The following is a 27,165-nucleotide window of genomic DNA, read 5'->3' as shown; positions in this document are numbered from 1 at the left end:
CAGGACGAGCCGAGCAGGAAAGGTTAACACTATGAAAGGAGGCTGGAAATCACAGGACATGTCTGTTCTGTCCTGAAATGTGTGCTACTGCTATAAAACACATTCTACATCTCGGAGGCAACGTCTTTACACACACAGCTTCCTTCACCTTTGGGGCAGAGCTCCGTGTGAAACAGTAGGAGAGACACAGCCCGAGGGGAAACCGGGACACAACGGGAGAAGCAGGTCCGAGCTGTGCACTGCTGCGGCGGGGTTGTCGTTTTGGGTTGACGCCGTAACGGTGCGCATTCGGTTGGAGAAGCGGCGCACAGCTCGGACCTGCTTCTCCCACCGAGTGCGCACCGTATCAACCCAAAACGCCGCCATAGCGGTGCGGAGCACAGTTGTGGCTCCGCCGCGGCGCACAGCTCGGACCTGCATCTCTCGTTATGTCCCGGTCTCCCCTCGGGCTGTGTCTCTCCTACTGTTTCACACGGAGCTTTGTATGACGCGCGTCCGCATCAAAAGCAATGGGTCATATTTCCTCGGTGCCAGAAGATGTTGGCCCAATTCCAATCCGCCCCCTGAAGACTCAGGCCCTGAGCCCTCACTGACTAAAGTGACGTCAGCTCTAAGTGAGAGAGTCTGTGAGGGTCCAGATGCAGTAAACATGAATGGAACAGCACTTACCCACTCTCACGACACGTTAACTTGACAACAACATGTTGTTGACTCCGGTCTTGGACCGATAATTTACCGTAGCCTACTTTCAATACGCACAAGGTGCGAGGGGGACGGACTCAAAACAAAATGTTCCTGGATCAGATCTGATCAAATCATCATCAATAATCACAAACTGCACATTAATACTGACAGTAAACTTCTTCTTTTTTTTCTTTCTTTCTTTTTTTGGTTGTTGCTGTCCATTAACAATAAAGAGACTGGCGGAGCTCTCTCTGTCTACGTGTGTTACTTTTTTTTTTTTTTTTTTTTTAACACTTGTGTTCCGACGGCATCTCATGTGTTTGACTCAAGGGGGCAGTTGTCGGTCTGAGAAGTGAAGCTCACTTCCGCGTTCAAAAAACTGCAATCCCCTCGGCTGTCGCTGGGGGCTGGCTCCAGAAGGGAGCAACTCCAATTGAGCCCCATGTTAAAATAGCCGACTTTACAGCTTAAAAAAACATATTTACAGCCTGGTACATTTTATTTTTTTGGTCTCAATCGATAGTTTCTACCCCCGCACACACTCTGAGGGGGGTGCATTTTTTTTAACTCTACCGTTTTACTGTTATTAGGTTAAAAGTTCTGGCCAATTAGGGCGCGGAAACGTTGAGTGACAGGTCCGGAGACCGCTGCTTCGAGGCCAGTGGGCGGGCCCTCGGCCGGCTAACCACCGCACCTCTCCAAATATGGCAAGTAGAATCCAACATGGTGCAGCTCAAACCCCCGTAGTAGTGGCACAAAACAGACTCCCCCAAACCAATGGGTGACGTCACGGGTGCTACGTCCATTCTTTTTACAGTCTATGGTTTGACTTCACAACGCTATGAACTGTGGGTAATTCCCCTACCCAAAGTCAGCATCGGTGCTGACTTACGGTAAGGGGGCAGTAAGGGCTCATTCACTGACTCTGACTTGATGATCTGACAATGGAACAGCCCTCACACACTCACGGACTTCCCGTGAACGCGCCTCAGTGAGTCCGTGAGGGGTCGGATTGGAATTGGGCCGTTGCCACCAGACTGTTTGTGGGAGATCACGTGACCACCACGTGACTGAATCCTGGCCACTGATTGGCTTCTCAGGCATGACTCTGGCGAATGAGGATTGCCTCTCCTTTACCGTCTATTGTTTTTTTTTCTAGATAGTATAAATACTCGATAATGGAAAATCGCTCATCGTCAAAACGGCATTTACGATAATATCGTAGACGATATCGCCCACCTCTAGGTTAGGGTAAGAAAAAGCCAATTGGGGGCGGTGCGTGGCGCAGTGGGTAGAGCGGCCGCCCCATGTAGAGGCTACAGTCCTCGCCGCAGGCGTCCCCGGTTCGAATCCCGCGTCGGGCAGACCTTTCCTGCGTGTCGTTCCCCCTCTCTCTGCCTCCCCATTTCCTGTCTATCTCTACTGTCATCACTATCAAATAAAGGCAAAAAGCCGAAAAATATACTTTAAAAAAAAAAAAAAGAAAAAGCCAATTGAAATGTGAATGATTTTCTTCTTTTTCTGACTACTAGAAGGTGATTGATTAACCTGCTGCAAAGTGATAAAAACAAAGTGAGAGCATGTCAGCGGTGATGTGTGGTCTGATATTTGACTGGAGAATATTTGACAGACTGTGATGAGAAGTGGTACCGTTCAGTTCAGTCTTCGTCAGGGAATGAGAGCTCTTGTAAACGGGGATGAATCCTCCTCCCAGGTGTAAACTAGGCCTATGCAAATTATTAGTGAATTATTTCTGCTTCAACATGATTAGATTGAGAAGGAAGGGACAGCCCCTGTCAGACAGCTCAGTTACAATGGTGTGGGTGTGTTATTTCCTGTTCTGTTTTGTCTGCGACTCTTGCTTATGAGTCACAGTCAGTGCTGGTTTCTCTTTCAGACTGACTGGAGATGACTGATTGTGTGAAGGAAGAGGATAACGGAGGAGAGTCTTCAAGATCCACTTCTTGGACCACTGAAGGCCCTGGAGATGATGATGATGGAGATGAAGTCCTCAGTCTTAAATATAATCCTTCAGCTAGGTTTTTAAAGTAAAACAGACTTTTAATGTATTTGTGTGACATTTTGTCTGCTTTGATTGTTGACTGTAAAGAAATAGGTACTCTCCTGTATGAAAGCTCATGTACGCAACTAAAGCCTAGTCACTTGCTATCTAATTATTTGAAAAGAGTTGCTTGAAATAATCTGTCAAAGAAATCTGTTCATGTGCCCACAGATTAGAGAGCAGGAAGCCGGTCTTCTGTCAGAGGCAGCTGTCATGCTGTGCTCTGTGTCAGTACCTCCTAAAGGATCCAGTCTTTACAAGCTGTGGACACGGGTTCTGCAGACAGTGCATCACTTCACACTGGGACCAGTCTGGTCCATCAAGAGACTCCTCCTGTCCCCAGTGTGGACAAGGATCAGCCAGATGGACAGCCAGTAAGTGCAGCACTGTAGAAAGTAAGATCCCTCCGCCAATGTCCTCATTTCTGAAACCAGAACCTGTTTTTTTATACAGTGTTATCAGTCTGAGGTTGTCTCTTGTCTTTCAGCAGGTAGTGGTCTGCAGGAGGTTTTAGATCAACATAAGACCAGTCTGAGGAACAGATGTGAACATGTTATTGAAGGAACTGATGGAACAGGAAGTGGAACCCTCCTCAACAGGATCTACACAGAGCTCTACATCACAGAGGGACAGAGTGAAGAGGTCAACACCCAACATGAGGCCAGGCAGCTGGAGACAGCTTCGATGATGAGGAACCTCCATGAAACTCCAATCAGGTGTCACGACATCTTTAAAGACTTACCTGACCAACAGAGAGAGGACGTTTCTACGGTCTCACCTGTCCAACAGAGCCAGCACATCAGAGTGGTTCTGACCAACGGCGTCGCTGGCGTTGGAAAAACCTTCTCGGTGCAGAAGTTCACTCTGGACTGGGCCGAGGGCTTGGAGAACCAAGATGTCAGTCTGCTGGTTCTGCTTTCGTTCAGGGAGCTGAACCTGATCAGAGATCAGCAGTTGAGTCTTCTCGGGCTGCTCCATGTTTTCCATCCAACATTACAGAAGGTCACAGCAGAGCAGCTGGCTGTCTGTAAACTCCTCTTCATCTTTGACGGCCTGGATGAAAGCCGACTGTCACTGGACTTCAACAACAGGGAGGTTGTGTCTGATGTCACACAGACGTCATCAGTCAACGTGCTGCTGACAAACCTCATCCAGGGGAATCTGCTTCCCTCGGCTCTGGTCTGGATCACCTCCAGACCTGCAGCAGCCAATCAGATCCCTCCTACGTATGTTGACAGGGTGACAGAGGTCCGAGGCTTCACTGACGCCCAGATGGAGGAGTACTTCAGGAGGAGGTCCAGTGATGAAGATCTGTCCAGCAGAATCATCTCACACATGAAGATGTCTGGAAGCTTTCACATTATGTGTAAAATCCCAGTCTTCTGCTGGATCAGTGCTACAGTTCTGGAGCACATGTTGACCACAGACCAGAAAGAAGAGCTGCCCAAGACCACGACTGACTTGTTCTCACACTTCCTGCTGGTCCAGACAAAGAGGAAGAAGAACAAGTATGATGGGGGACAAGAGATGAATCCACAGGAGCTGATGGAGGCCGACAGGGAAGTTCTTCTGAAGCTGGGGAGGCTGGCCTTTGAACATCTGGAGGAAGGAAACATCATGTTCTACCAAGAAGACCTGGAGCAGTGTGGTCTGGATGTCACAGAGGCCTTGGTGAACTCAGGACTCTGTACTGAGATCTTCAAAAGAGAGAGTGTGATCTTCCAGAAAACAGTCTACTGCTTTGTTCATCTGAGTGTTCAGGAGTTTCTGGCTGCAGTCTACATGTTCCACTGTTTCACCAACAGGAACACACAGGTTCTGGAGAACTTCCTGGGAGAAAACTACAAGTACCAGGACCGACATCCAGCTTTTTATACAAGAAATTTAACTATTATAGGAAGGAATGATGGCTATGAACCATCTCTGGATGTCTTTCTGAGGAGCACCATGAAGAAATCCCTTCAGAGTAGAAATGGTCATCTGGACCTGTTTGTTCGCTTCCTTCATGGCCTCTCTCTGGAGTCCAACCAGAGACTCTTAGGAGGTCTGCTGGGTCAGACAAAGAACAATCACGAGATCATCCAGAGAGCTATAAACAACCTGATGGAGATAAGCACTGATGATATCTCTCCTGACAGAAGCATCAATATCTTCCACTGTCTGATGGAGCTGAAAGACCAGTCAGTACATCGGGAGATCCAGGAGTTTCTGGAATCAGAGAACAGATCAGAGAGGAAACTCTCTGTGATCCACTGCTCAGCTCTGGCCTACATGCTGCAGATGTCAGAGGAGGTTCTGGATGAGTTGGACCTGGACAAGTACAACACATCAGAGGAGGGACAACGAAGACTGATCCCAGCTGTGAGGAACTGCAGGAAGGCTGTGTAAGTTCAGACATGATCACTGACAAGAGGTCTGAACATTGACGTTGATAAGATTGTTGACATCGAGTTATCAGATCATTACTGTTTGAATAGCATAACATTAACAGAGCATAGTATAAAAAGACAGGTCCATCTACAGCGATTGAGTTACAATAACACCTGCACAGTCCAGCCCTCTTGGATTATTTAGAGTCAGATCTCAACATACAGGCCCCAACTTTTGTTTGTTGATTGTGTTCATTGACAGCAAATATCATAAAATCATCTGTTATGTAAGACTGACGTTATAATTATATCATTTTAAAGATTTCATGGGTATAATTTTTTCCCAAATTACAGGCTTTCTGGCTGTCAAATCAACGAGGTTCACTGTGAAGTTGTGGCCTCAGCTCTGAAGTCCAACCCCTCTCATCTTAGAGATCTGGACCTGAGCTACAACTGTCTGCAGGATTTAGGAGTGACGGAGCTGTGTGTTGGACTGGAGAGTCTACACTGTGGCCTGGAAACTCTGAGGTCAGTTCACTGCCTGGAGCTTGTCGACTTTAATACTTTACACTTTATAAATTAAATCATGGTCAATATAACTTAGCTTAAAAAAACTCTTTAATCTCAAAGTGAAGCCGTATTTTTTTTACAAAGAAACGTCAATTAATTATTACTATATAATGTGAAATAAATGACTGCATATTAACCCACTATAAAGGGACTGACCTCATTCAATTGAAATCCAGCTACTTAATGCTAGTAATCTCGCAATTAGTGAAATGGAGATCACCTGAGTGCAGGTAATGTGTCTCAAATGATTGTAGTATAAAGACACCTGTGTCTGGAAGGTCCAGTCATTGGTTCATCAATATTACTGCTACAATTCCACAATGAAGATAAAAGAAGACTCCATGCAACTTAGAGAAAAGATTATTGAAAAGTGTAAGTCAAAGGATGGTTACAAAAAATGTCCAACTCACTGAACATCCCCTGGATGATTAATTAACTGTTCTCCTTTGATGTTGATGTTGAATTTAAGAGCAAGTTATACCTTAAAACTGAAACAAATAAAGGATACATACCCCAAATCAGTTATAATGTTCCCTTATGATAATGATGATAACTTATTCTACCAACTGTACATGTAACGTGAAATACTATATAATAACGTTACCACAAATCAAATTCCTTCAATATTTATATTACAAAATAAATATTAAGACTATGAACAAATCTATTTACCGTGCCAATGCCACGCAAAGAGAAGTGATACTGGATGTAGATGGATTGCTCTCTTTTTACTATGCATACTGAAAAAACTGGCAACATCAGGTCTAGTATATCAGTTCCTTCTCCACTACCAAAATAAAAGCTTACATTTCAAAATAAATTTAAGTGTCTCCAATTGCATATTTTTGGACTATGGGAGGAACATGGAGAACCCAGAGAGAAACCACACAGAAGTCACTGTGTGCAGGCAGAGCATGCAAACTACACTAACAAGGCCCCAGAACCTTCTTGCTGAGAGTCAACAATGCGAAGCACTCCATGTTGGTTTTCATTTCACCCATGTTATTTTTCAAACATGATGTGCTCAGATACCTACCGCCATTACATCAAACTGACACCTGTTTCAATGTCTATGCTGAATCTGAATATATGACACAGATATGAAAAAAATAAATGTTACATTTTAGCAGCTGCATGTGGAGACCACATGTTCTACATAGTCATACCACAAACACAGTGTCTGCCAAAAATATCACATTTTCTGTGTAATAGGGGTTAAGCCTGCTCTCTCTGTTTGTTTTCTCTGTAGTGGTTCAGTAATGCAATTGCTAAGTTGCAAATTGCAAATCCAACGTATCCAGCTGTAGTAAGGATGGGGTGTGTGGACTTTTGTGTGAATCTGTGTCCATTTGAGAATCAAGATGGAGTATAAAGCAGGCGAGGCAGGAGTGATGGGCCCAATCCCAAACCATTCCCTATCCACTTGTACTACACTCCCTCTGTCACTCCACATTAGGTTACAGTTACAGCTATGGAGGACGCTCCTGATCAAGTAAGAAGGTATAAAAGAGAAGCCATGTATGGGATGCCTGCACTCTTCCTGAATTTAGCGACCCTTCCTCTTACCAATACGAAAATATATGGGCTGGTTGAGCAGGGGTTTGATGATGCAAGCAGAAATGAAACAAGTTTCCAGAAGAAGTTTCTAACAATGACTAAGATTTACTTTCTTTTTCTCTCTTTGTTGTTACTTTTAATAACAAAAACTAAATCCTTTGCAACAAAAGCCACCTATATTGTCCAATAACCTTAAAAGAATAGTTCGACATTTTAGTAAATTCGTCTATTGCCATAATACCTATAGTCATAGAGGTAGGTTCATTACCTTTAATTATCAGTGCATGTTGTTTTGAGATGCGCGGGGCAGAGACACGAGCTGCTCAGCTAACACGGTACATGATCCCCTGTCCCTCAAAACTCATCAAATACACAATCCAACAACTCCAAAACACTCTGGTGTTGTGACCTGCACTTTCACACGCTATGAAATAATAATGTAACATTATGAGACTGAGTTGTTTTCGAGGCAAATGCATAGCCTTTAACTAATTTGTAGACATACGCATAACTGTTTTCTTGTCTGTAACAACATCTATTGCACGTCTGTCCATCCTGGGTGAGGGATCCCTCCTCTGTTGCTCACCCTGAGGTTTCTCCATTTTTTCCCTGTTAAAAGGGTTTTCTATGGAGTTTTTCCTCAGTGGATGTGAGGGTCTAAGGGCAGAGGATGTTATGATGCCATGTAAAGCCCTTTGAGACAAACTGTTTGTAAAAATGGGCTATACAAATAAAATTGCCTTGCCTTGCTGCAACACAAAATACTATGTAAAGACTAGGGGAGTGGAAATGACAGTTGTTTGGTATGAAGCAAAAGAGTTTGACTCAGTTGGTTGTACACACACACACACAGATAAAAATGGAAGGAAATGAAGAAAAGGGAAGAACAAAAAGTGGAGGCATGGTCTCCATGGTCATGTGACGGTTCACCAAGTTGCCAGGAGGGTGAAAGGAAAACAAAGCTCACGGATAAAAATGTGACCTGAAGGCCCTGACTTGTTTTGCAATAATGAATTCCTGAACTAATTTGTTTTATTTACAGCTTCCTGTACAGACTGTAGTGTTGGTGTCTATGTGTAAAAAAAAAAGAGCCACTACAAGTAGACCAATCAAATTGCATATGAGAAAGAGAACTGAAAAAACAGAGATCTGAAACTCTGTCCTGAACGAGTGTTTGTTTCTGGTTTGTAAAGCCAGAGGTGAGGAATCAGAACATCATCATATGACATAATGACATTGTACATCATATGAGACAGACTTTCTAACTGGTCGCAGTGTTATTTCAAACGCACCTATTGATTACAGATTTGACCGAGCTCAGCAGCATGTGATGAATATTTGTTGATATGAACCAGTGTCTGAATGCTGCGCTGACATCTGGATGATGCACAAAGTCACTTTTCATGTTTTAGAGAGAAGTTTATTGTTTAGATTACTAATCGTTTTATCTGCATGTTTTATTCTTTATACAGACTGAAATCCTGCAATCTGTCAGCGATCAGCTGTTCTTCTCTGGCTTCAGCTCTGAGGTCCAACCCCTCTCATCTGAGACACCTGGACCTGAGCCACAACAAGCTGCAGGATTCAGGAGTGAAGGAGCTGTGTTCTTTTCTTGAATGTCGAGACTGTAGACTGGAGACTCTCAGGTCAGACACCACCTTTAAGTTCTGTGTTATGGCTCATGTTGTACCACTCCACACTTGGAACTATGATGTTTTCTGAATTTTTTTTATTTTGATGCTACCCAGCTAAAAGCTTTCAATTGCCTGGTGAAATCTACTTTTATTACCATGGGGCCCATTACTGTTCATAACACTGTGAGCTACTCCACAAAAAACTTAATGGAGCTAATGCATCCTGATACACAGTTGGACACTTTCATAACATAACATTTTCATAACAGTTACATGTTTCTCCACAGGCGACTCATCCTCTCACAGTCTATCAGTGCATATTATGTTTGTAGATCTGTGATGTTTAAAGATCCTGTAAAGCAAATTTGAAGTTTTGTTTGCACTATTCCTTAAAGCAGAAGTAAGCGGAATATTTTTGTTAATATAAGTCTTAAATAGTTCTATCTTCCGACAGCAATCACTTCTATAGAGTGTTTGGTCTGAAACACGGGTCTGTCAGTCACTCTGCTCTGCTGTAAGCCCAGGAGAAAACTTTCCTTGTATCCTACAACCTTTATCCAATGAGGAGAGAGAACGGCATGAAGGGCTGTGTGTGCAGCCAAGGGATGCGCATGAATGTGGTGACGTGGGGATGAGGGCGGAGACTGCTAACTCCATCTGCTGACAGAAAGTTAGCCAAAACGACCGGATCGCTTACTTCTGCTTTAAGCATTAAATACTGAATTCATCATAACACATGAATACTCATTAGTATGTAGTTTATAAACAAAGTTAAAATGTTTTACTCATTATTGATCAACTGTATTTATAAACTACATACTAATGAGTATTTGTGCGTTATAAATGAAGAATTCAGTATTTATTAATGCTTAATTAATGCTTAATAGTGTGTACTTATTATAAAGTGTTACCGAGAAACTTATCAATCTGTTGCTGCCTGATTCCATTCTTCCATTATTTCTATTCATTTTGTCAGAAGTTGTCATAAAGAATGGTTGTCATGAATATTGTTGTGTGAAGTCTGCTGCAGACTGTTAGGTAACTGTATTTGCAGCAGTTCTCTCCACATTTCTGACATTTCCTCTCTCTGGAAAGTTAACCGGGTAGTGATGTATCCTTGTTTTATGCTCCAGCTCACAAAGGAAGATCAAGGCAAGGCAATTTTATTTGTATAGCCCGTTTTTACAAACAAGATCAAGTCTGTTCATTTTCTCATTCAAGATCAGACTCAGACAGGCAAGTTGACCAATCAATCAGAGTACACTGTTTTCTGCTTGGTCAACCTCAGAAGTCTGAGGACTTATTTGAATGTCTTTAAGAGGCATCCTGTTGGTTCAAGTGTTGGTGTTTCCATTTTAACCCATGTCTTTAAAATCTTCTAAAACCCTTAACAGATCATGAATAATTGATTGTTTCAAGCAGGAACGTTGTCTCTTCAAGTCACATCTTTTATCCTTCATTCAGATTGGTGGACTGCAGGTTGTCAGACATCAGCTGTGTTTCTCTGGCCTCAGCCCTGATGTCCAACCCCTCTCATCTGAAAGAACTGGACCTGAGTGAAAACTGGGACCTGCAGGATTCAGGAATGCACGAGTTGCATGTTTTTCTGGAGAGTCCAGACTGTAGAATGGAGACTCTGAGGTCAGACACCATGCTTTATTTCTGTGCCAAGATTTATCTGATGTGACAGTTGTGTTGACACTTAAAGGGATAGTTCACCCAAAATTCAAATTTCACTCATTATCTACTCACCCTCATGTCGACTAAGAGCTTTGAGAATTTTCAGAGTTCTTGATGCCTTCTCTGAGTTACGGGGGGGGGGGGGGACCGCGCAGCAGTATTTGTCCATATAATGGTTGTCAATGGATACCAACTTTCTTTGTCCAAAAAGACACACCAAAAAACATCCAAATACCTCCATACTGCTCGTCTGTAATGTCCCTCTTGTATTGAAGCCCCGACATGAGAAATTGTTCCGCCGTCAGGAAGAGCAGTGAACTGAGACACTGGGAGCTTCCGCTACAAACAAGCTTAAAATATAGATTTTTTAAATTTTTTTCGGAACAATTTCTCATGTCGGGGCTTCAATACAAGAGGGACATTACAGACGAGCAGTATGGAGGTATTTGGATGTTTTTTGGTGTGTCTTTTTGGACGAAGAAAGTTGGTATCCATTGACAACCATTATATGGACAAATACTGCTGCGCGGACCCCCCCCCCCCGTAACTCAGGGAAGGAACAGAGGACTCTGAAAATTCTCACAGATCTTAGTTGACGAAGGTGAGTAGATAATGAGTGAAATTTGAATTTTAGGTTATCCCTTTAACCCTACCATATATATATATATATATATATATATATATATATATAGAGAGAGAGAGAGAGAGAGAGAGAGAGAGAGAGAGACTGTTGATGCTGATTACTGTTCATTGGATTAAATCATTGAAGACGTAGAAGTTTTACCAGAAAGAATAAACATCATATTTTGATAATTTGTCAATCAATATATCAATGTTATGCTTAAAGTTGAATTTGAATTGGTATCCACATGAATTTGTCAATTTGGATACCAAGAAATTACGAGAATTTATTCTCTCAATTTTTGGCTCATTAATGTTAATGTGGATATGATCTGTATTACTTTGATTTCTGATTGAATGTATTCTTTTTCATTGATGTTGAGTGATGATTTGTTGCATTTGAACCAAGTATCCACTTTCTCTAGCTCCATGTTTGCTACTTCCTGAAGCACAATTATACTGTAACAATGTCAATGTAGCTGAGAAAAGGGATTCTGGGGCTCAATGGTAGATCTGTTGCCCCGGTGACCCAAACTCAGATAAGTAGTTGAAGATGGATGGATGGATGGACAATAAGACTCTTGTGGGACAGGAGCTTGAGTTTGTGTCATCAGCAAATAGGACAATATACGATGTCAGACACATTCACAAAATCATTTTCAATATAAGGGACCCCAGAATAGAGCCCTGGGGAACCCCGTGTTTAATTAATTTATGCTGGGATTCCTGACCGTTTATGTAGACATACTGTGCTCTGTCCTTTGAATAAGTTCTGAACGAACTCAGAGTAATGCCTCTAACACGTATGCAACATGCTGAGCAAAATCAGTGCTGACAAATGCTTTTGACAGGTTAATATATTCCAATCTCATGTTCACCGTTGTCTATAGCGTCATAGATTTTTTTGATCAAGTCAAGAACCGCCATGGAAGTAGTATTGTTTTTCCTTAAGCCATATTGCGATGTGACAAGAATCCCTAGTTTTTCTAGGTATACTACAGTACATACACCACGGAACCGGGGGGGCCAGGGGGGCCATGGCCCGGGTAACTTTTGTGCTCTGATTATTTTATGAAGCTGTAGTAAAAAGTTGTATCAGTGTTTTTAAGAGCCAAGTCACCACCACCACACACCTTCACTGCTGCCGATAAAAAAACTGTCACCGAGTGCTGCATTTTGATTTGAATTTGTGAGTCTATGAAGTGCATTGTTTATCAATACAGCATGCGTGAGTGTCTGAGGCGTATCACGAAGCGAGCTCAGCCTACCCGGGGTTACTGTCAGCCTATCCAGCTGAACCTATCCACAACACTGTCACTCCTGATCAGCGGTACCACGACGCTGGTTATCAACTCGGTAACTCAACCCCGGCTTGTCTTGCTGTGAATCTGTGAACGTGCACGTATAAAGGGCGGATTCAAGGCAGCAGACAAATCACAAACAGAGCACCGATGCGTCAGAGAGAAGTGAGGTGAGCGCAGCGCAGCGCACACCTCATTTCTCCTGTGAGGAAGAAAGAAAAAAAGAAGCCTGTGGTCCGACCTGACCCAGTTATTGAATGTTTATGTTTATTTAGAAGAAGTTTAATTGGTTCTGATTAAACTTGTAAATGAATGCTGCTCTGGATCGATCAGATTCTTTTCTCTAACAACAGAACCATTTTATTATATTAGACTATATATTTTCCATCTTTGCTGAGCATAAGTTTTGTTCTAAATTAAATAAAAGCCTGTCTCATATAGACGCATGTCTCTCTAGACGGGTCCGCTCGGCACACACACACACACACCCTCCCCCAAAAAAAAAAAACTATTACTACTACTACTACTATATCCGAAGTCCGGGCCGTGACAACCGGCAGCCTACCTCTGGTATGGATAATCAGCGTGATGATCCAACGGATTTGATCGATCCCAGAAAATCCATTGTTGTGATATACTCATGTGTTTTCATAATGTTTCATAAACTGGATACAATCACCGCAACTCTGTCCGGAGCTTCGCTACTTTTATTTCCTTATCCTTGGTAACAAGCCCCCCCCCCCCCCCCTCCCCGCTTAACTTGAAATTATGGCCCCCCCTTGTCCAGATGCGTTCCGCGGTCCATGCTACAGTATACAGTCCTTTTCAGTACCTTGGAGAGTGTAGGCAGTATGGATATAGGTCTGTAGTTGTTTCAATCGTTTTTGTCACCGGACTTATTGATTGGGAGAATTCTTGCGACTTGTCATTTTTGGTACCCTCCCAGAGATTAAGGATATCTTTGTGGTTCCAGGATTCATTCACAATGGCCGTTACGATCATTCATCAGATTTCATCTGAACCAGCCGTATGTGAGCTTTTCATGTTCATGATGATTTTATAGAGCTTGTCATCATCAGTAGTCCTCAGGAAAGATGAGTTGGAATAATTCCCTTAGGTATCCTCGTGTGTTGTTCCAGGTCATTTATCCTTCTCTCAGGAACTGTGATTTGGATATCCCTGTCTTTATTCAGATGTTTAACTTCATTCATCAGTTCCATTAGCGTCTTCTGCTGTCCTGCAATCCTGGCCAGCTACTCCAACTTGAAGTTCAGAGAGTTGCGTATCTCCTCCATGTTGTCATCCACTTGTGGATTATTGAAAGCTTTCGTTGGCTGCATTGTAATTTCTTTTCAGTCTTATTCTCATAGAGAATCATAACCAAGCAAGTGGAAAAAAGAGGCTTGAGATGTTTTTTGTGCTACTGCATAAAAGAAACATGTCTGGCCTGAAAGATGTTCCTGTCACTTTCTCCTGAAAATCTACCCACATATCTTAGTCTGATGCCCAATGTTTGGTCAGGTGTTTGAGTTTCCATTTGCTAAACTTTCTGTCTTTTTCAGCTCTGAACAGATGATGAAACACTGTACACTTCCAAGCAGGAACTCTGTCTATTAAATCATATTTTTTATTCTTCACTTAGACTGAAGAACTGCCAGTTTTCAGAGAACGGCTGTGCTTCTCTGGCCTTGGCTCTGAAGGCCAACCCTTCCCATCTGAGAGAACTGGACCTGAGTGACAACAACAAGGTGCAGGATTCAGGAGTGAAGGAGCTGTGTGGTTTTCTGGAAAGTCCAGACTGTGGACTGAAGACTCTGGGGTCTGTTCACTGATTGTCTGTTACTGTTGTAGGTCCCTTATCTTTAATTCATAACTTAACATCATGGACATTTAAGCTTTCCCTCAGTATTTTAATTTTAATCAGTATTAAATCTCTGGAAAATTGGGAAGATGGGGAGGTCCTTTTTTAAAAGTACCTTTTCATTTATTGTTATACCAAAACATGCTTTCACAAGAAGAGAATGAGAATTGTTTTCAGGTTCCAGCAGCCAATAAATTGACAGAAAGCAACGGACAAGGAATGTCCTCCACTCCCATATGGCCTGATCTCCAGCAGCTACGCAGAAAGCCTCCAGATACTTGTTTAGGGAACAGTTATTGTGTCAGCCCCTGTTGATTTACGGACAGCAGCTTCTGAGATGATGCAGAACTATCATGAATTGTTTCTCTCAACACATTTCATAATTAGCTTTTTGAGTGAAATCGAGAATAAGAATAAAAATCTCTGATTAATTATCTATTGTTTAATCTACAGATTGTCTTATTGCTGGTTGTCAGGGATCAGCTGTTCTTCCCTGGCCTCAGCTCTGAGGTCCAACCCATTCCATCTGAGAGACCTGGACCTGAGCTACAACAACCTAAAGGATTCAGACCTGAAGGAGTTGTGTGTTCTTATGGAGAGTCCACTCTGTGCTCTGAAGACTCTGAGGTCAGTAGAGAGGTGGGGTCATATCATTCAGTGGTGCTGTACAGCTTCAGCCATGGTTGATCATCATTATAACTCTACACGAGCATTAAGCAAGAAAACAAGCATGGTATGTGCAAAATATGACACCCTGGTCATTACTATGGTGATGATGACTCCTTCCCTGGTATTGGTCTGGTTGTTTTCTGATTAATCCGCCAACCAAGCTCATTGTTATAGAATCACTTGTCTCTCAGCTGCTTCAGACTGATCTGGGATCATCACTAGGTTTGGATAAAAAAATGAACTCAAACACAATCTGATTATTCTGCACACAGTTTGTAAATGTTGTGGCTGTGTTTGTTCCTACAGGGTCGACTGCAGGGTGATTAAAGCTTCTAGAGGCAAAATCTGTGAGTACTCCATCCATCCATCCATCCATCCATCCATCATCTGTACCATCCATCCATCCATCCATCCATCCATCCATCATCTATACCATCCATCCATCCATGTAGGGTCGGTGGGCTGGATCTGATCCCAATTGACTGGACAGGTCACCAGTCACAGAAATTACATATAGTGACAAACAACCCACACACTTACAGGCAATTTAGAGTCTCCAGTCCTCAAAAAGGAGAGACAACTGGAGAACCCAGAGAGAATCCACACAGGCGTAGGGAGAACATGAAAACCCCACCCAGAAAGGCTCCAGGCCTGGGAATCGACCCTTCTTTCTGAAACACAACTGTCCTAACTACATCAGCACTGCACTGCCTGGTTGTAGGAGTTGATTGAGTCAAAGGAAACCAACTGAGGCTGTCATCATGGCAATATTAGCATGAGCTTAATCTAATTATTGATGAAAAATGTGGTCTGTGACCCATGAGTTGATCATGATGGAGTTCTCCACTCTGTCTCTCGTCAAGTTCAAGTCGCAGCTCCGTCTTTCTATAAAATGCTTATTAATGAATATCCTGCTGCCTTACGTTTTATCTCTACAGAGTTTCTTTATTCTTTAACCTGAGCATCTTCATTACAATTGACAATCGGCTCACACTTCAGATTTTGCCTTGTGAATTCAATAAAATGATTTGCCTCCAGAGGGCAATTCTAAGGCACATAGAGCATGTCTGGACAGCGAGTAAAAACAATAAGAAAACAACAATGACATCAGTGCAATATCCAGACATTTAAAACAGTGCAGTAGCTTTGAGGAAAAAATGTATAGCATATAGGACAGATGAGTAATTTATGGATAAATTCAACAGCAATAAATCTGAATCTTCAGCTTCTTGACTTGGGATCAATTTTCTCCAGAGACTCCATCACTGATGATGTTTTTCTCTTGGTGGTGGCTCTGCACATGCTCTGACTTTACCGAGCGTTCATACAGATGCAGAGCGGCACAGTGTTGAGAAATGTTCTTTGTTCAGGAGTTCAGAGGCTTTAGATTAGATTTCAGAAAGTCTGCAGACCCTGTGCTTTTCTAATGGAAACGTACTCATGCTGATCATTTCCTCACTAAGCTGAGTGAATGTATTCCTGCCACTGAGGCTGTGAGCAGAACTGGAGGATCAGAAAAACACATTCAACCAAAAGCAGAGGAAAGTTTGTTTGTTTGTCAGCAGGCACATTCAGGAGTGTAAATGTGGTCAGAATGGAGAGGATATTTTATCATCTATGAAATTGTTTTTAAAGAAAAAACAATAGACTGAATTTAACAATTTCCTGCTCTGTAAATCTTGTCAGTGAGTGTCCACGCTGCTGATGAAGATCTGTGCTCAGACGATCTATCACCGTTAAATACAGGTAAGATAAACTGTTGAAAGGTCATTTTGATCACAATGATTGTGTTTTTAATAGTTTTTCTTTAGCAGGTGAATTTCACTGGCTCGACTCTGGTCAATAAGCAGGAAATAAAACCGAGAGTTTGTGACAGTTAAGTGATGACAGGAGGGTCTGATCTGCTCCTCACTCTGACTTCATCTATGCCTCAGTAAACCTTGATTTCTGATTTGTTAGATATATGTCCTCTCCTCCAATCAGGTGACTCTGATGTAAAACCAGCCCCAAACACAGAGACAAAGATGGATGTATGTGAGGACAACACAAAGTTGATGGAGGTAGGAGAACAACCAGTGTGTCCTGATGTGTAGAACAAACTTTTTAAATTTATCTTATAATTTAAAACAATGGCTACTGGATAACCAAAGTTGCCAGCAAAGCATGGCTCTTGTTACTCAGTTAGTCTCTTAAAAAAAGTATCTTAGTACCTCTTAATGCATTCAATCTATGGAATTATTTTAAAATCTTTTTAAATAGGAACATTCTCACATTATCCTTGGCTCTGTGGAAACCTGACTTTTTAATCCCATTTGCATAAACAAGGGAAAAAGTGGCAGATGTAAGACTTTGGTGATTAGTCCCCATTTTAATGTCATCATATAGTGGTGAGGCTGTGTGTACTGTGGGGAATCTTACCTATTCATGGATTATTAAATATGATATAATATTAATATTATATTAAAGGGACAACGAGGAGTTTTGGAAAGCCAAGTGTTTTCACACTATATTTCCCATGAGCCTGTGTGCATGGTGAAATTCTTGGACCAGCGCAAGACGGACAAAAGCCAAAACATTTGCCAAGAATGTTTTCATTCATCAAGAATGAAAGCCGGAGGTTTGAAGACGATCAGATACCGTCGTAGTTCCGACCAGGGGTCGCGTTAACCGGATATTTTCCGTCATTGACCGTTTTTTTAAAACGGTGACGGAAAGATTTTGAGGCCATCCGTCATTTTGACAGATTGCAATTCACAGCCATGGCTGTCTGGCCATGTGCATTTGTTTACAATGAAGCCGGCGGATAATCAATAAATGGAGCAGTGGATAACGATATATAACATATACAATGTCACGAAGTCACTACGTACATACCCCAGGCCTGTGTGGAGCGTGTGTGGCGCTGTAGCGCTGCCACACATAAACACCAACAACAGAGAAGAAGACAGAAAGCTTCCCGCAGTATTCAAACTCCTTCAAGTGGATTAAATGTTGATGGGAGTCGTGTCAGTGCAAATATGACGGTCGATAATGATTTAACGGGCGATATTCAGCTGCAGTGTCCGAGGGACCGACAGTAGTCAGCTGTTAAGTTACGTAGCTGTAGCTACACAGGTGTGTCTCGGTACAGGTAGAGCGGTGTGTCTCGGTACAGGTAGAGCGGTGGGGGTAGGACATCACCGTTTCACACACTCGCCGCGCACAACTCTTCCAAAGGTAACGTTAAGCCTTATTTTAATGTATTTTGCCCGCCGTGGCATTGTTTATAACACTTAAAGCTGAGAGGGTCTTGTCCTGTCTGAATTTGTGCTGCATCTGGCTGTGTGGTCTATAGCTTCAGTTGTTTCAGTGATGCGCAGTGGCTGCGTGCGTGCTGCGTAAAAGAGAAATGAGAGGCACAGAGAGAGAGAGAGAGAGAGAGAGCTAACGCCGGTGCACTATGCGGTGCCTATGTGAAAACGTGCTCCTTTGGATGTTTTGGTATAACACATGGGTTAGCATGTTGATTGTTGACAGAAAACTGATGTCATCATCAGGTATTTACGTTGTGTTTAGATGTTGAGTGGCAGAAAGTGACCCCCGCATTCACTGACTGACCCCACAGTTAGATGTGCTCTGACGCAGACTCTGCTCCCGGAGCATTCTCTGTTCAATTTGTTTGGACTTGATATGAATTAAACATGAATTAAAATTCAATGCTATTGAATATGGCATTATCATTTTAAAAAAATTTAAGTGACCGTTAAAAATAGATTATGACGGAATTTTTATGACCCCGTCAGTCAAAATGACCGGCGACGAAAAAGTCTAGCGCAACCTCTGGTTCCGACCATAAACGACGATTTGGCGGCGTTATTCTCATGACTCGCCACCACTAATAATATCAAAATATAATGACAAAATTATATTGAAAATGCACCCATTATCAAGTGTGGGTAACATAGATTCATCCACATTAATATGAGACTCTTTTAAAACCAAAAGCAAACTCCTTGGGGTCTCTTTAAGTTAAAGCAGAAGTAAGTGATATATTTGTGTTAATATAAGTCTTAAATAGTTATATCTTCCGACAGCAATCACTTACATAGAGTGTTTGGTCTGAAACACGGGTCTGTCAGTCACTCTGCTCTGCTCTGAGCCGAGGAGAAAACATTTATCGTATCCTACAGTTTTAATCCAATGAGGAGAGAGAACGGCATGCAGGGCTGTGTGTGCAGCCAAGGAACGCCGTGAATGTGGTGACGTAGGGACGAGGACTGTTATGGTGCGTTCAAGGAAACTCGTATTTTTCCGACCGTGAAGTCGTACCAGTTCGATCTGGTACGAGTTCACCGGTCAGAAGTTACGAGTGGCCGTTATAGTGACTTTCACAGGTAAAACAGGTCGGAAAAACACGAATGGGTTGCCTGGAACGCTACAAAGTCGTAAGTTGTGACTTGAAGCTGTAATTTATGATTTCAAAAGCCTGCCTGGAACGCAGCATTAGCGAAAACGACCGGACCACTTAATTCTGCTTTAAAGTCAGCTATTTCATGGAAATGTAATGTGAGAAAAGGTTTACCTTTGTTGTGTTTTTTCATAATCCTCAATTGCCTCCTTTCTCCACAGACACAGAATCTGCCGCTTCAAACCACTCAGGTATCACTGTGGCACCTTTAACTATCAGTCTGTCCTGACCTGTGCTCTGTGCTTCACTTCACTGTTGCCTGTATTTGTTTACTTCACTGAATACAAGTTGATTTATCTAATATAACAACTGATGGTGTTTCTCTGAATCACAGTCTCCATCAGGCTTCACCCCTGAAGCGCAAACTGAAAATACAGAGGTCTTGTACAGGTAATTGTACAGTAACATCACTCCACACTGTTGCATTTGGTGCCCACTTCCACCCCCATTTAAAACAGATGCCCCCATTCAAATGGACTGTTCCAAACAGTTGTGTGGTACATAACCCTAATGTACACATCACCCAGAGCCTACAGAAGAGCAGCTAAAGTTTATTTTATTTTATTTTATTCATATGCACAATGATAAAACAAGAATTTTATTTAATAATACAAAGACAAATAATTGTGCAGGAGAGGAAAAGATAAAATCATCCCCCTCAATACAAAATCACTAAAACAAATCAACCAATAGAAAAAGAAACAAAGAAAAAACACAATAAACAAACAAACAGAAAATATCCATAAAATTACAAATGAATTTCAATTATACTAGACATAGAGTATTATTTTTGCCTGGATAGAAGATACCTCACCAAACTAATCCTAAACATTTTAACCTAAGTTGACCTCAGCATCTCACATGGGTTAGTGTGTTTACACCAACCAGTAGCCTGGAAGCTTTCCTGTCCAGACGCCTGAAGACGTTCAAATCTAATGCAAATTGACTGATTGTTGTGCCTAAATGTATCCTAAGTGTGTGAATGTGTGTGTGTGGTACAAATACCGTAAATTCCGGACTATTAAGCGCACCTGAATATAAGCCGCACCAGCTAAATTTTAAAAGAAAATAGATTTTGTACATATATAGGCCGCACCTGAATATAAGCCGCAGGTTTTTCATGTTGTAACATGAGACACAGAAAGACAGTAGGCTACACGGAAGATGTGTGGAACTATACAAGTCCGCTCGCTTTTCCGCTGTTTTGGTTACGCTCCTAGCCATGTGCATTTGTTGACAACGAAGCCGGCGAAAAATCCATAAATGGAGCGGTGGATAACATTACATAACGTACGATGTTACGCGTGAGTGTTTGTGTAGTACCGTCATGAACAAGAGATTATGGGTTATGGAGCGCGTTTGTGTTGCGGTGTGCAGACGAGAGCTGGGACACGGGGCAGCGACCAGGCGCTGCAGTAATGTTGCAAAGTTGGTTTTCAGCCGTGAGACGCCAGGTGAAGACGGAGAGCCTCCGTTCTCACTCGTAACAAGTCATGTAGCGAGTTAAACCATCACAATTACTCCGGAGGCACCAACACGGCATCAACACAGCACCAACAGACAGTAACATGACTGGTTAGAAAATAAAACACTGCACCAAAACCATCAAAACGCAAAACTAGTGTCTTCTTCGGCGCATAATCCTTCCCCACATGTCTGTCTCACTTGTGCTTCCTGCTAGAGCGCCCCCTGGAGGCTGTTAGCCAGTAAAAATCTATAAATTAGCCGCATCGTTGTACAGGCTGCAGGGTTCAAAGCATGAGAAAAAAGTAGCGGCTTATAGTCCGGAAAGGTATATAGAAAATTGCTTTAAGTGTTGGGGAAAGTCCTGTGTGAATGTAACTACTAGTGTAAAGCAGTTTGAGTTATACATTTGTGTCCTCTCCTTTTCCCTCAGGTTTTTATGTCAAAACTCTTGACCTCAGATTGAACAGGTTCTGGTGCTCATTCAGCTTTCTGTGTCCTGCAGGTTCAGGTGTCCTGGTCCAGGTGGGTTCAGGTGTACTTCGACTGGACTGGTGTTTGTGATGGATCAGGAGGCGGAGCTGCTCTACAAGATTGTCCAATGGGATGAGAGCCTCCTCCTGTCAGTTGGAAAGACCCCAGCAGGGCCACTGTTCAGTATCCAGTGTGGTGAGGATGCTGTCAGTGAACTCCACCTCCCACACTGTGAAACAAAGACCGGTGAGCAAGTAGGATTTGACATTGCATTGTTAATTGTGTGTGTAATATTTAAAGGGACAACGAGGAGTTTTGGAAAGCAACACTACATTTCCCAAGAGTGCAAGACAGACGAAAGCGAAAACATTTGCCACCAATGTTTTCATTGATCAAGAAGTCTGAGGTTACAAAAATGATTGGGGTTGGAATGACTCTGGTTTAAAATTGTTTTATACAATACAATTATACTAATTCCAGTTAATAAAACTGATGTGGTTAATGAGAATCAGGCACATTTCAATGCAATAAATCATCACAACAACCACTATTCAATGCAACTATTTGAATCAGCACATACATTTATTTAATAATTCCTGTCACCATGGGCGTGGTAGTGGGGGGAAAAGGGGACCTGACTACCCAGGGCCCGAGTAGGGAGAGGGCCCATGAAAATCCTGAAATTATTATTTTTTTGTGTGATGTTTTTATTTCGAATGAATTGGGCCCCCCAATTAATTGGTGCAATAATTTATTTCAAATATATTGATAACATCACAAGAGAATGAAAGCTGTGTCAAAGTCCTCCCAGCATATTGGAGATTCTGGGGGCCCACTCTTGGAGACGTAAAATGGTTTAGTCCGCCCATAGACAGCGGCCGGCGACAAGTGTAACTGTCACTGAGCTCAGATTGAATGAGGCTTTCATCATGCCACCCAAAAAACATAAATCGGGATATCAGAAAAAGAAAGAGCGGAAAGAAAAAGAAAGAAGGCAGAATTAGGGGAAGCAACTGCTAAAGGGATAGTTAAACATTTTGGCAAATTGGCCCAATGCCATAATCCCTATAGTTTTAGGAATAGATTTGTTACCTTTAATTGCCAGTGCAAGCTATTTTTGGATCGGCGGAGATATGATATGAGATAATAACTGAACGTTACGAGTTGTTTTCGAGGTAAATGCAAAGCCAGTATAGTGCCGAAATGAGATTGCTTGCCGAAAAACTGCCCACGACGGAAACGCGCTTTGGCGGCTTTGTATAAATTTACCTCAAAAACAACTCTGCGCTTCGTGCACTGGCATGGGGGCCCACTGACATTACGAGTGTACGGGGCCCAGAATTTGGTGCTACGCCCCTGCCTGTCACATCTGATCAAAGGCGGTTGGCACACGTAATGGAAACTCAACCTGACTGAATTAACACAGAAACTGTGATGCAAACTAACAAGTTTACATCTCTCTCAGACAACCACAAACAGCCTCGGCATCACAGATAGGGAGTATTCGGCATCTCTCATCTCAGAAAATTCAAAAGAAAAGAGAGCAGCACACGAAACTTGCAAAGTGCGACTGCACATGCCCCGTTGGCACGGCCTACTTGTGCTGCACGTCACCTGCGTCTGCAAAACTAGAGCCCAGAGACTGCAACTGAAATGTCAAACAGCTTTCTAAGAATGCTAATACAAGTATGTAGAAATGAATATTGTTTCCTATAGGCTTCCATACAATGAAAACAATATATGAATTTCCATATGTTTTCATTCATTTTGATACTTTACCCCCTTGATCTAGAAAAACAAAAGGCCTCAGACACAACATCTTACAGTATCTTCTCTTGACCTCACCCTATTGAAAAGGACTCTGACTTACAGCAGCACACACACAATCCCTCACTGGCTTCCCATCCACCAACACTGACAGATGTTCTGGATGAATCTGGGCAACTGTGAGACTAAGTGTCCCTGTCGTAGAATGAAATGACCACTGCTGTTGCAATGTGGCTATTGACAATAAAGCGGATGTTGACTGTTTCCACAGCTCTGCTCGCTGAAGGCCTGCTGTCTGTCGTCCACATCACTGATGATGGAATGAGTGTCCTCCAACCCCTGGAGATCACAGACACTCATGTGATTGTCAGTGTCCCTCATCTCTCTGCCTTCGGCCTCGCCTGGGCTTTGGAGGTTTTATGGAGGATATGGAACAACATTAAACCAATTCATGGCCAGGTTTTGCTGTTCCTCCGACCACCAAACCCAAAAACACAGAAGCAAAACCTCAATGTGCATCTGCTGCCAACCAACATCCCTCTGGCAGAGGTAAAGATGTAGAAAATGTTACACCTTCTCTTTCAGTCCAACTTGTATCTATTAGAGTCCTCACCATATCAGTGATACCTGTTACCTGTGTTAGTCATTTGTGACAATGGTATGTCAAACCAACAAGTTACCTGTACCATCAAAACCATTGACACATTGACTTTTTATTTTCTTTCTTTCTTTAAATCTGAATAAAATACACCATCAGTTTGGATAAAAACAGAAATACCATGAAGTGAGTAATGTTTAATGCTGAGGATGAAACCTCATGGAGTCATGTCTCTAAAGGTAAAGGCGAAACAAGAAAACTCTGTGTACATCCAGGCGTCTTCCCACTGCAAACTCGTCAAAGATCAAATTTACACTGTTCACTGTGTGAGCGCCTACAAAATACAGCCTAAGGTGAGCATTTAAAAAAACATGTATTCTAATATTCTGACATGATTCCTAAAATGTCAGTTTTAGTTTGTTTTGGATGGTAATCAGGATGATGACATGGGTGTTACTGGTTTGCAGAAAGCAGAGTTCCACCTGGAATATGGACCAAATTACCATCCGACGTTTGAGATCCGCCTGCCATCAAACACAGAAGAAGTGACTGTAACGGTCCGAGACCAGACAAACACAGACGTCTGGGAGTGTGAAGTTGAACTGACTGGTAAAGCCTCTCTCTACCTGCAGCACCTCGACACCTGAGTACACCAGTAGAATAGAGGAGAACAGACCGATCAGACAGAACATTCTGACCACCTGTCTGATATTGTGTTGGTTGCTTTTGCTGCCAAATACACAACAAGATAGATAGATCCTGACCACTGCAGACTGAGAACAGCCCACAAGAGCTGCAGCTGTTCAGAGGAGAGACCCAGTCGTCCTTGGAGAACTGGATCAGATCCTTAGGCTGAACATTTTTCCTGCTTCAACTTTGATGACAACATGTTCACCTGCTGCCTAATATATCCACCCACTAACAGGTGATGGTGAAGTGTTTTCATTTCACCTGTGAGTGGTCAGAATGTTATGCCTGATCGGTGTAGAGTGATGGATATGGATTGATCCATGGTCCCTTCATTGTTCTTCCTCAGTTCATCTTCAGTCTCCCTTTATTCTCTAATCCCCTTATCACATTATTGGCTGTGGAGCTCCAGGACCAGTGTGTGCAAAACTGATAAGAAATTGTTTTAGACTTCAACCTGTGAGTTTAAACATTAGGACCAATACACTTTGTGTAAAGACGCTAACAGTTACTTTAAAGGGGACATATTCAGCTCATTTCTGCTTCTTGACATGGTACCTTGATGTCTAAAAGTTATGTTAGTAACATGCTTTGGTCAGAAAAAACAAAAGATCGAGCACAGCTGGTTCTCTACACACCAGTTTCACAGCCCTGCTCAAAACGGTCGGTTTAGAATCTTCGCTCTGGTAGCCGAGGTAACCATGGTAACCATGGGAGCGAGGGCTTGAATATTCACGTCACCCGGCTTGTGATGTAATAAGCCGGGTGAAATTAAAATGGCTTGTTAAGAGACACATTTTCTGACTATGGCAGTTTACAAAATGTTGACGTAGTTGTCAAAACTTATGTTTAAGGAGTGAGGAGGCACTCCGGATACACAAATACACATACTAATGGTGCGTTCCAGGCAACCCGCAACTCGCGTTTTTCCGACCTGTTCCTATGGTTACCCGTTAGAACGTACAGTCAAACTCGTAACTTCCCACCTGTGAACTCATACTAGATCGATCTACTCCCAGTTCCCAGTTAGTAACTCGTAACTTGCCTGGAACGCTACAAACTCGTAACTGGTGACTTGAAGTCGTGACATACAGGTTAAAAAGCCTGCCTGGAACGCACCATAAAGCAATGAAAAAGTGAGTTTTGCATAATATGTCACCTTTAAACAACATAGGCAACAGGTTAAAAAAATAAGGATAACTATCTGTGTGTCTACTCACAGCCCTCCAGAGTCAGCCAGTTATCATCCTCCAGAGTTGTATCACAGTGTTATGCACACCTTGACCCTGTTTACTGCTACCAGTATCATGCAGTGTATATCTGCATGTCCTGCCTAGCTGAGGAAACACTGGTCAGTGCAGGTAAAAATGTTGCAGAACATGAGTGAAATGTGATCAGTTTGGTCATAACATCTGGAGGTGGTCAGGCCCATATTGTAATCTCATCAGTAGTAAATGGCATACAGAGTGTGACCACTTTCTGAGTTCCTTTCTGGAGTTATCACTAACTGTTAAAAAACAAGTAGTAAGCAGCAGAAACCTGTAGGCTACAAATGGTAGAATTCAAAAGTATGTTCACTCATTAGAAGTCCTTAGGTATGTTTATTGCTACTTTACATTTTCAAAGGGGAAATGTTGAACTTTTTACTGCACGTTTAGTAGCCTAGTCAATCATAATTAATAGGTAGACATGAGTAATCATTTCGTGACATGTCATCAATGAGACTTTTCTTCTACTCCTTCTGATACTTAAAGGGATAGTAGCATTTTTCTAAAGTGGGGTTGTATGATCTACAAATAGCCCCTAAGTACTTTAATTGCAGTAGAAGACTCTCTGCACTCCTCCCGTTAGCAACGCCAGCCCATAATAGCCCTGCCCAGAGATTTACAACATACAGTGTTGTGAACAGACCCAAAGAAATGGCCTATTTTCGTGGCCTAAAAGAGGTTTTACCTGGAAAAAAAAAAATACACAGTTCCATTGTTCGCTATAATATATTTTTTTTCAGCCTCTCAAAGTGCAGGAAAAACAGTTTTTATTTGGACCAAACCAACTGCTGATCGGCGGGCGCTAACCCTGGGCGGAGGTCCAAATAAAAACTGTGTTTTTCCTGCACTTTGAAGGGATGGAACAATGGAACTGTGTATTTTTTTTCAGGTAAAACCTCTTTTAGGCCGTGAAAATAGGCTGTTTCTTTGGGTACTTTAACTAGATAGTTGACTGTTAAAAGTCTTTCTCCTGGTTTTCCTCCAGGCCCAAGAAGGGATAGTGGACATTGGAGCGTCCCAGCGGAGTACGGCCTTCCAGCAGACGACAGCCTTCCAGCAGAGGACAAGTTGCTCCTGGTCCGGACACAGTTCATCAACAGAGTGTCTGAAGCTGTTCTAAACCAGCTTCTGGATAAACTTCTAGAGCGTGGTGTGGTAACTGATGAAGAAATGCAGTCCGCCAGAACAAAAACAAGAGCAGAGAAGGCACGAGATGTGATCGACACTGTGAGAAGGAAAGGGACTGAAGCGAGCTCAGCTCTGATCACTGCTCTCTACGAGGTGGACCAGTGCCTCTCCAGAGTGCTCACTTTAAGATGAGGCAAAACCAGGAGCTGTGAAGTGACGGGAGGAATTTCTGTTTTACAGTCTCACTTTACTGTGGCTGGGTGCAGGGCTGTGGTGGACAAGACAACTGTCACCTGGTTTGAACTGAACCATCTACAGCTCACT

General features: G+C 42.5%; 1 protein-coding gene across 2 annotated transcripts; it reads left to right on the top strand.

The window, feature by feature from the left end:
• The first annotated feature begins 2,928 nt into the window (after positions 1 to 2,928).
• On the top strand, positions 2,929 to 27,165 carry LOC146967015 (NLR family CARD domain-containing protein 3-like). 2 transcript variants are annotated; one of them, XM_085763741.1, is made up of 16 exons: positions 2,929 to 3,141; positions 3,234 to 5,130; positions 5,470 to 5,643; positions 8,715 to 8,888; positions 10,341 to 10,517; positions 14,121 to 14,297; positions 14,793 to 14,966; positions 15,315 to 15,355; positions 16,695 to 16,754; positions 16,992 to 17,068; positions 19,790 to 19,845; positions 21,425 to 21,639; positions 23,432 to 23,709; positions 23,998 to 24,111; positions 24,226 to 24,367; positions 26,699 to 27,165. In XM_085763741.1, exons 2-16 carry the CDS (start codon positions 3,431 to 3,433, stop codon positions 27,031 to 27,033), a joined length of 3,894 nt encoding a protein of 1,297 aa, XP_085619867.1. In that variant the 5' UTR covers positions 2,929 to 3,141; positions 3,234 to 3,430; the 3' UTR covers positions 27,034 to 27,165. The 2 variants fall into 2 exon arrangements, with proteins under 2 accessions (XP_085619867.1, XP_085619868.1); XM_085763742.1 differs by lacking the exons at positions 5,470 to 5,643; positions 8,715 to 8,888; positions 10,341 to 10,517; ... (9 more) ...; positions 24,226 to 24,367; positions 26,699 to 27,165 and having other exon boundaries at positions 2,952 to 3,141; positions 3,237 to 5,134.

This window comes from Trachurus japonicus, chromosome 20 (assembly GCF_045865225.1).
Source record: "Trachurus japonicus isolate A0001 chromosome 20, Traja_1.0".
NCBI lineage: Eukaryota > Metazoa > Chordata > Actinopteri > Carangiformes > Carangidae > Trachurus > Trachurus japonicus.
Note: the sequence above shows the minus strand (reverse complement) of the source record. Positions and strands in the feature narration are given on the sequence as shown.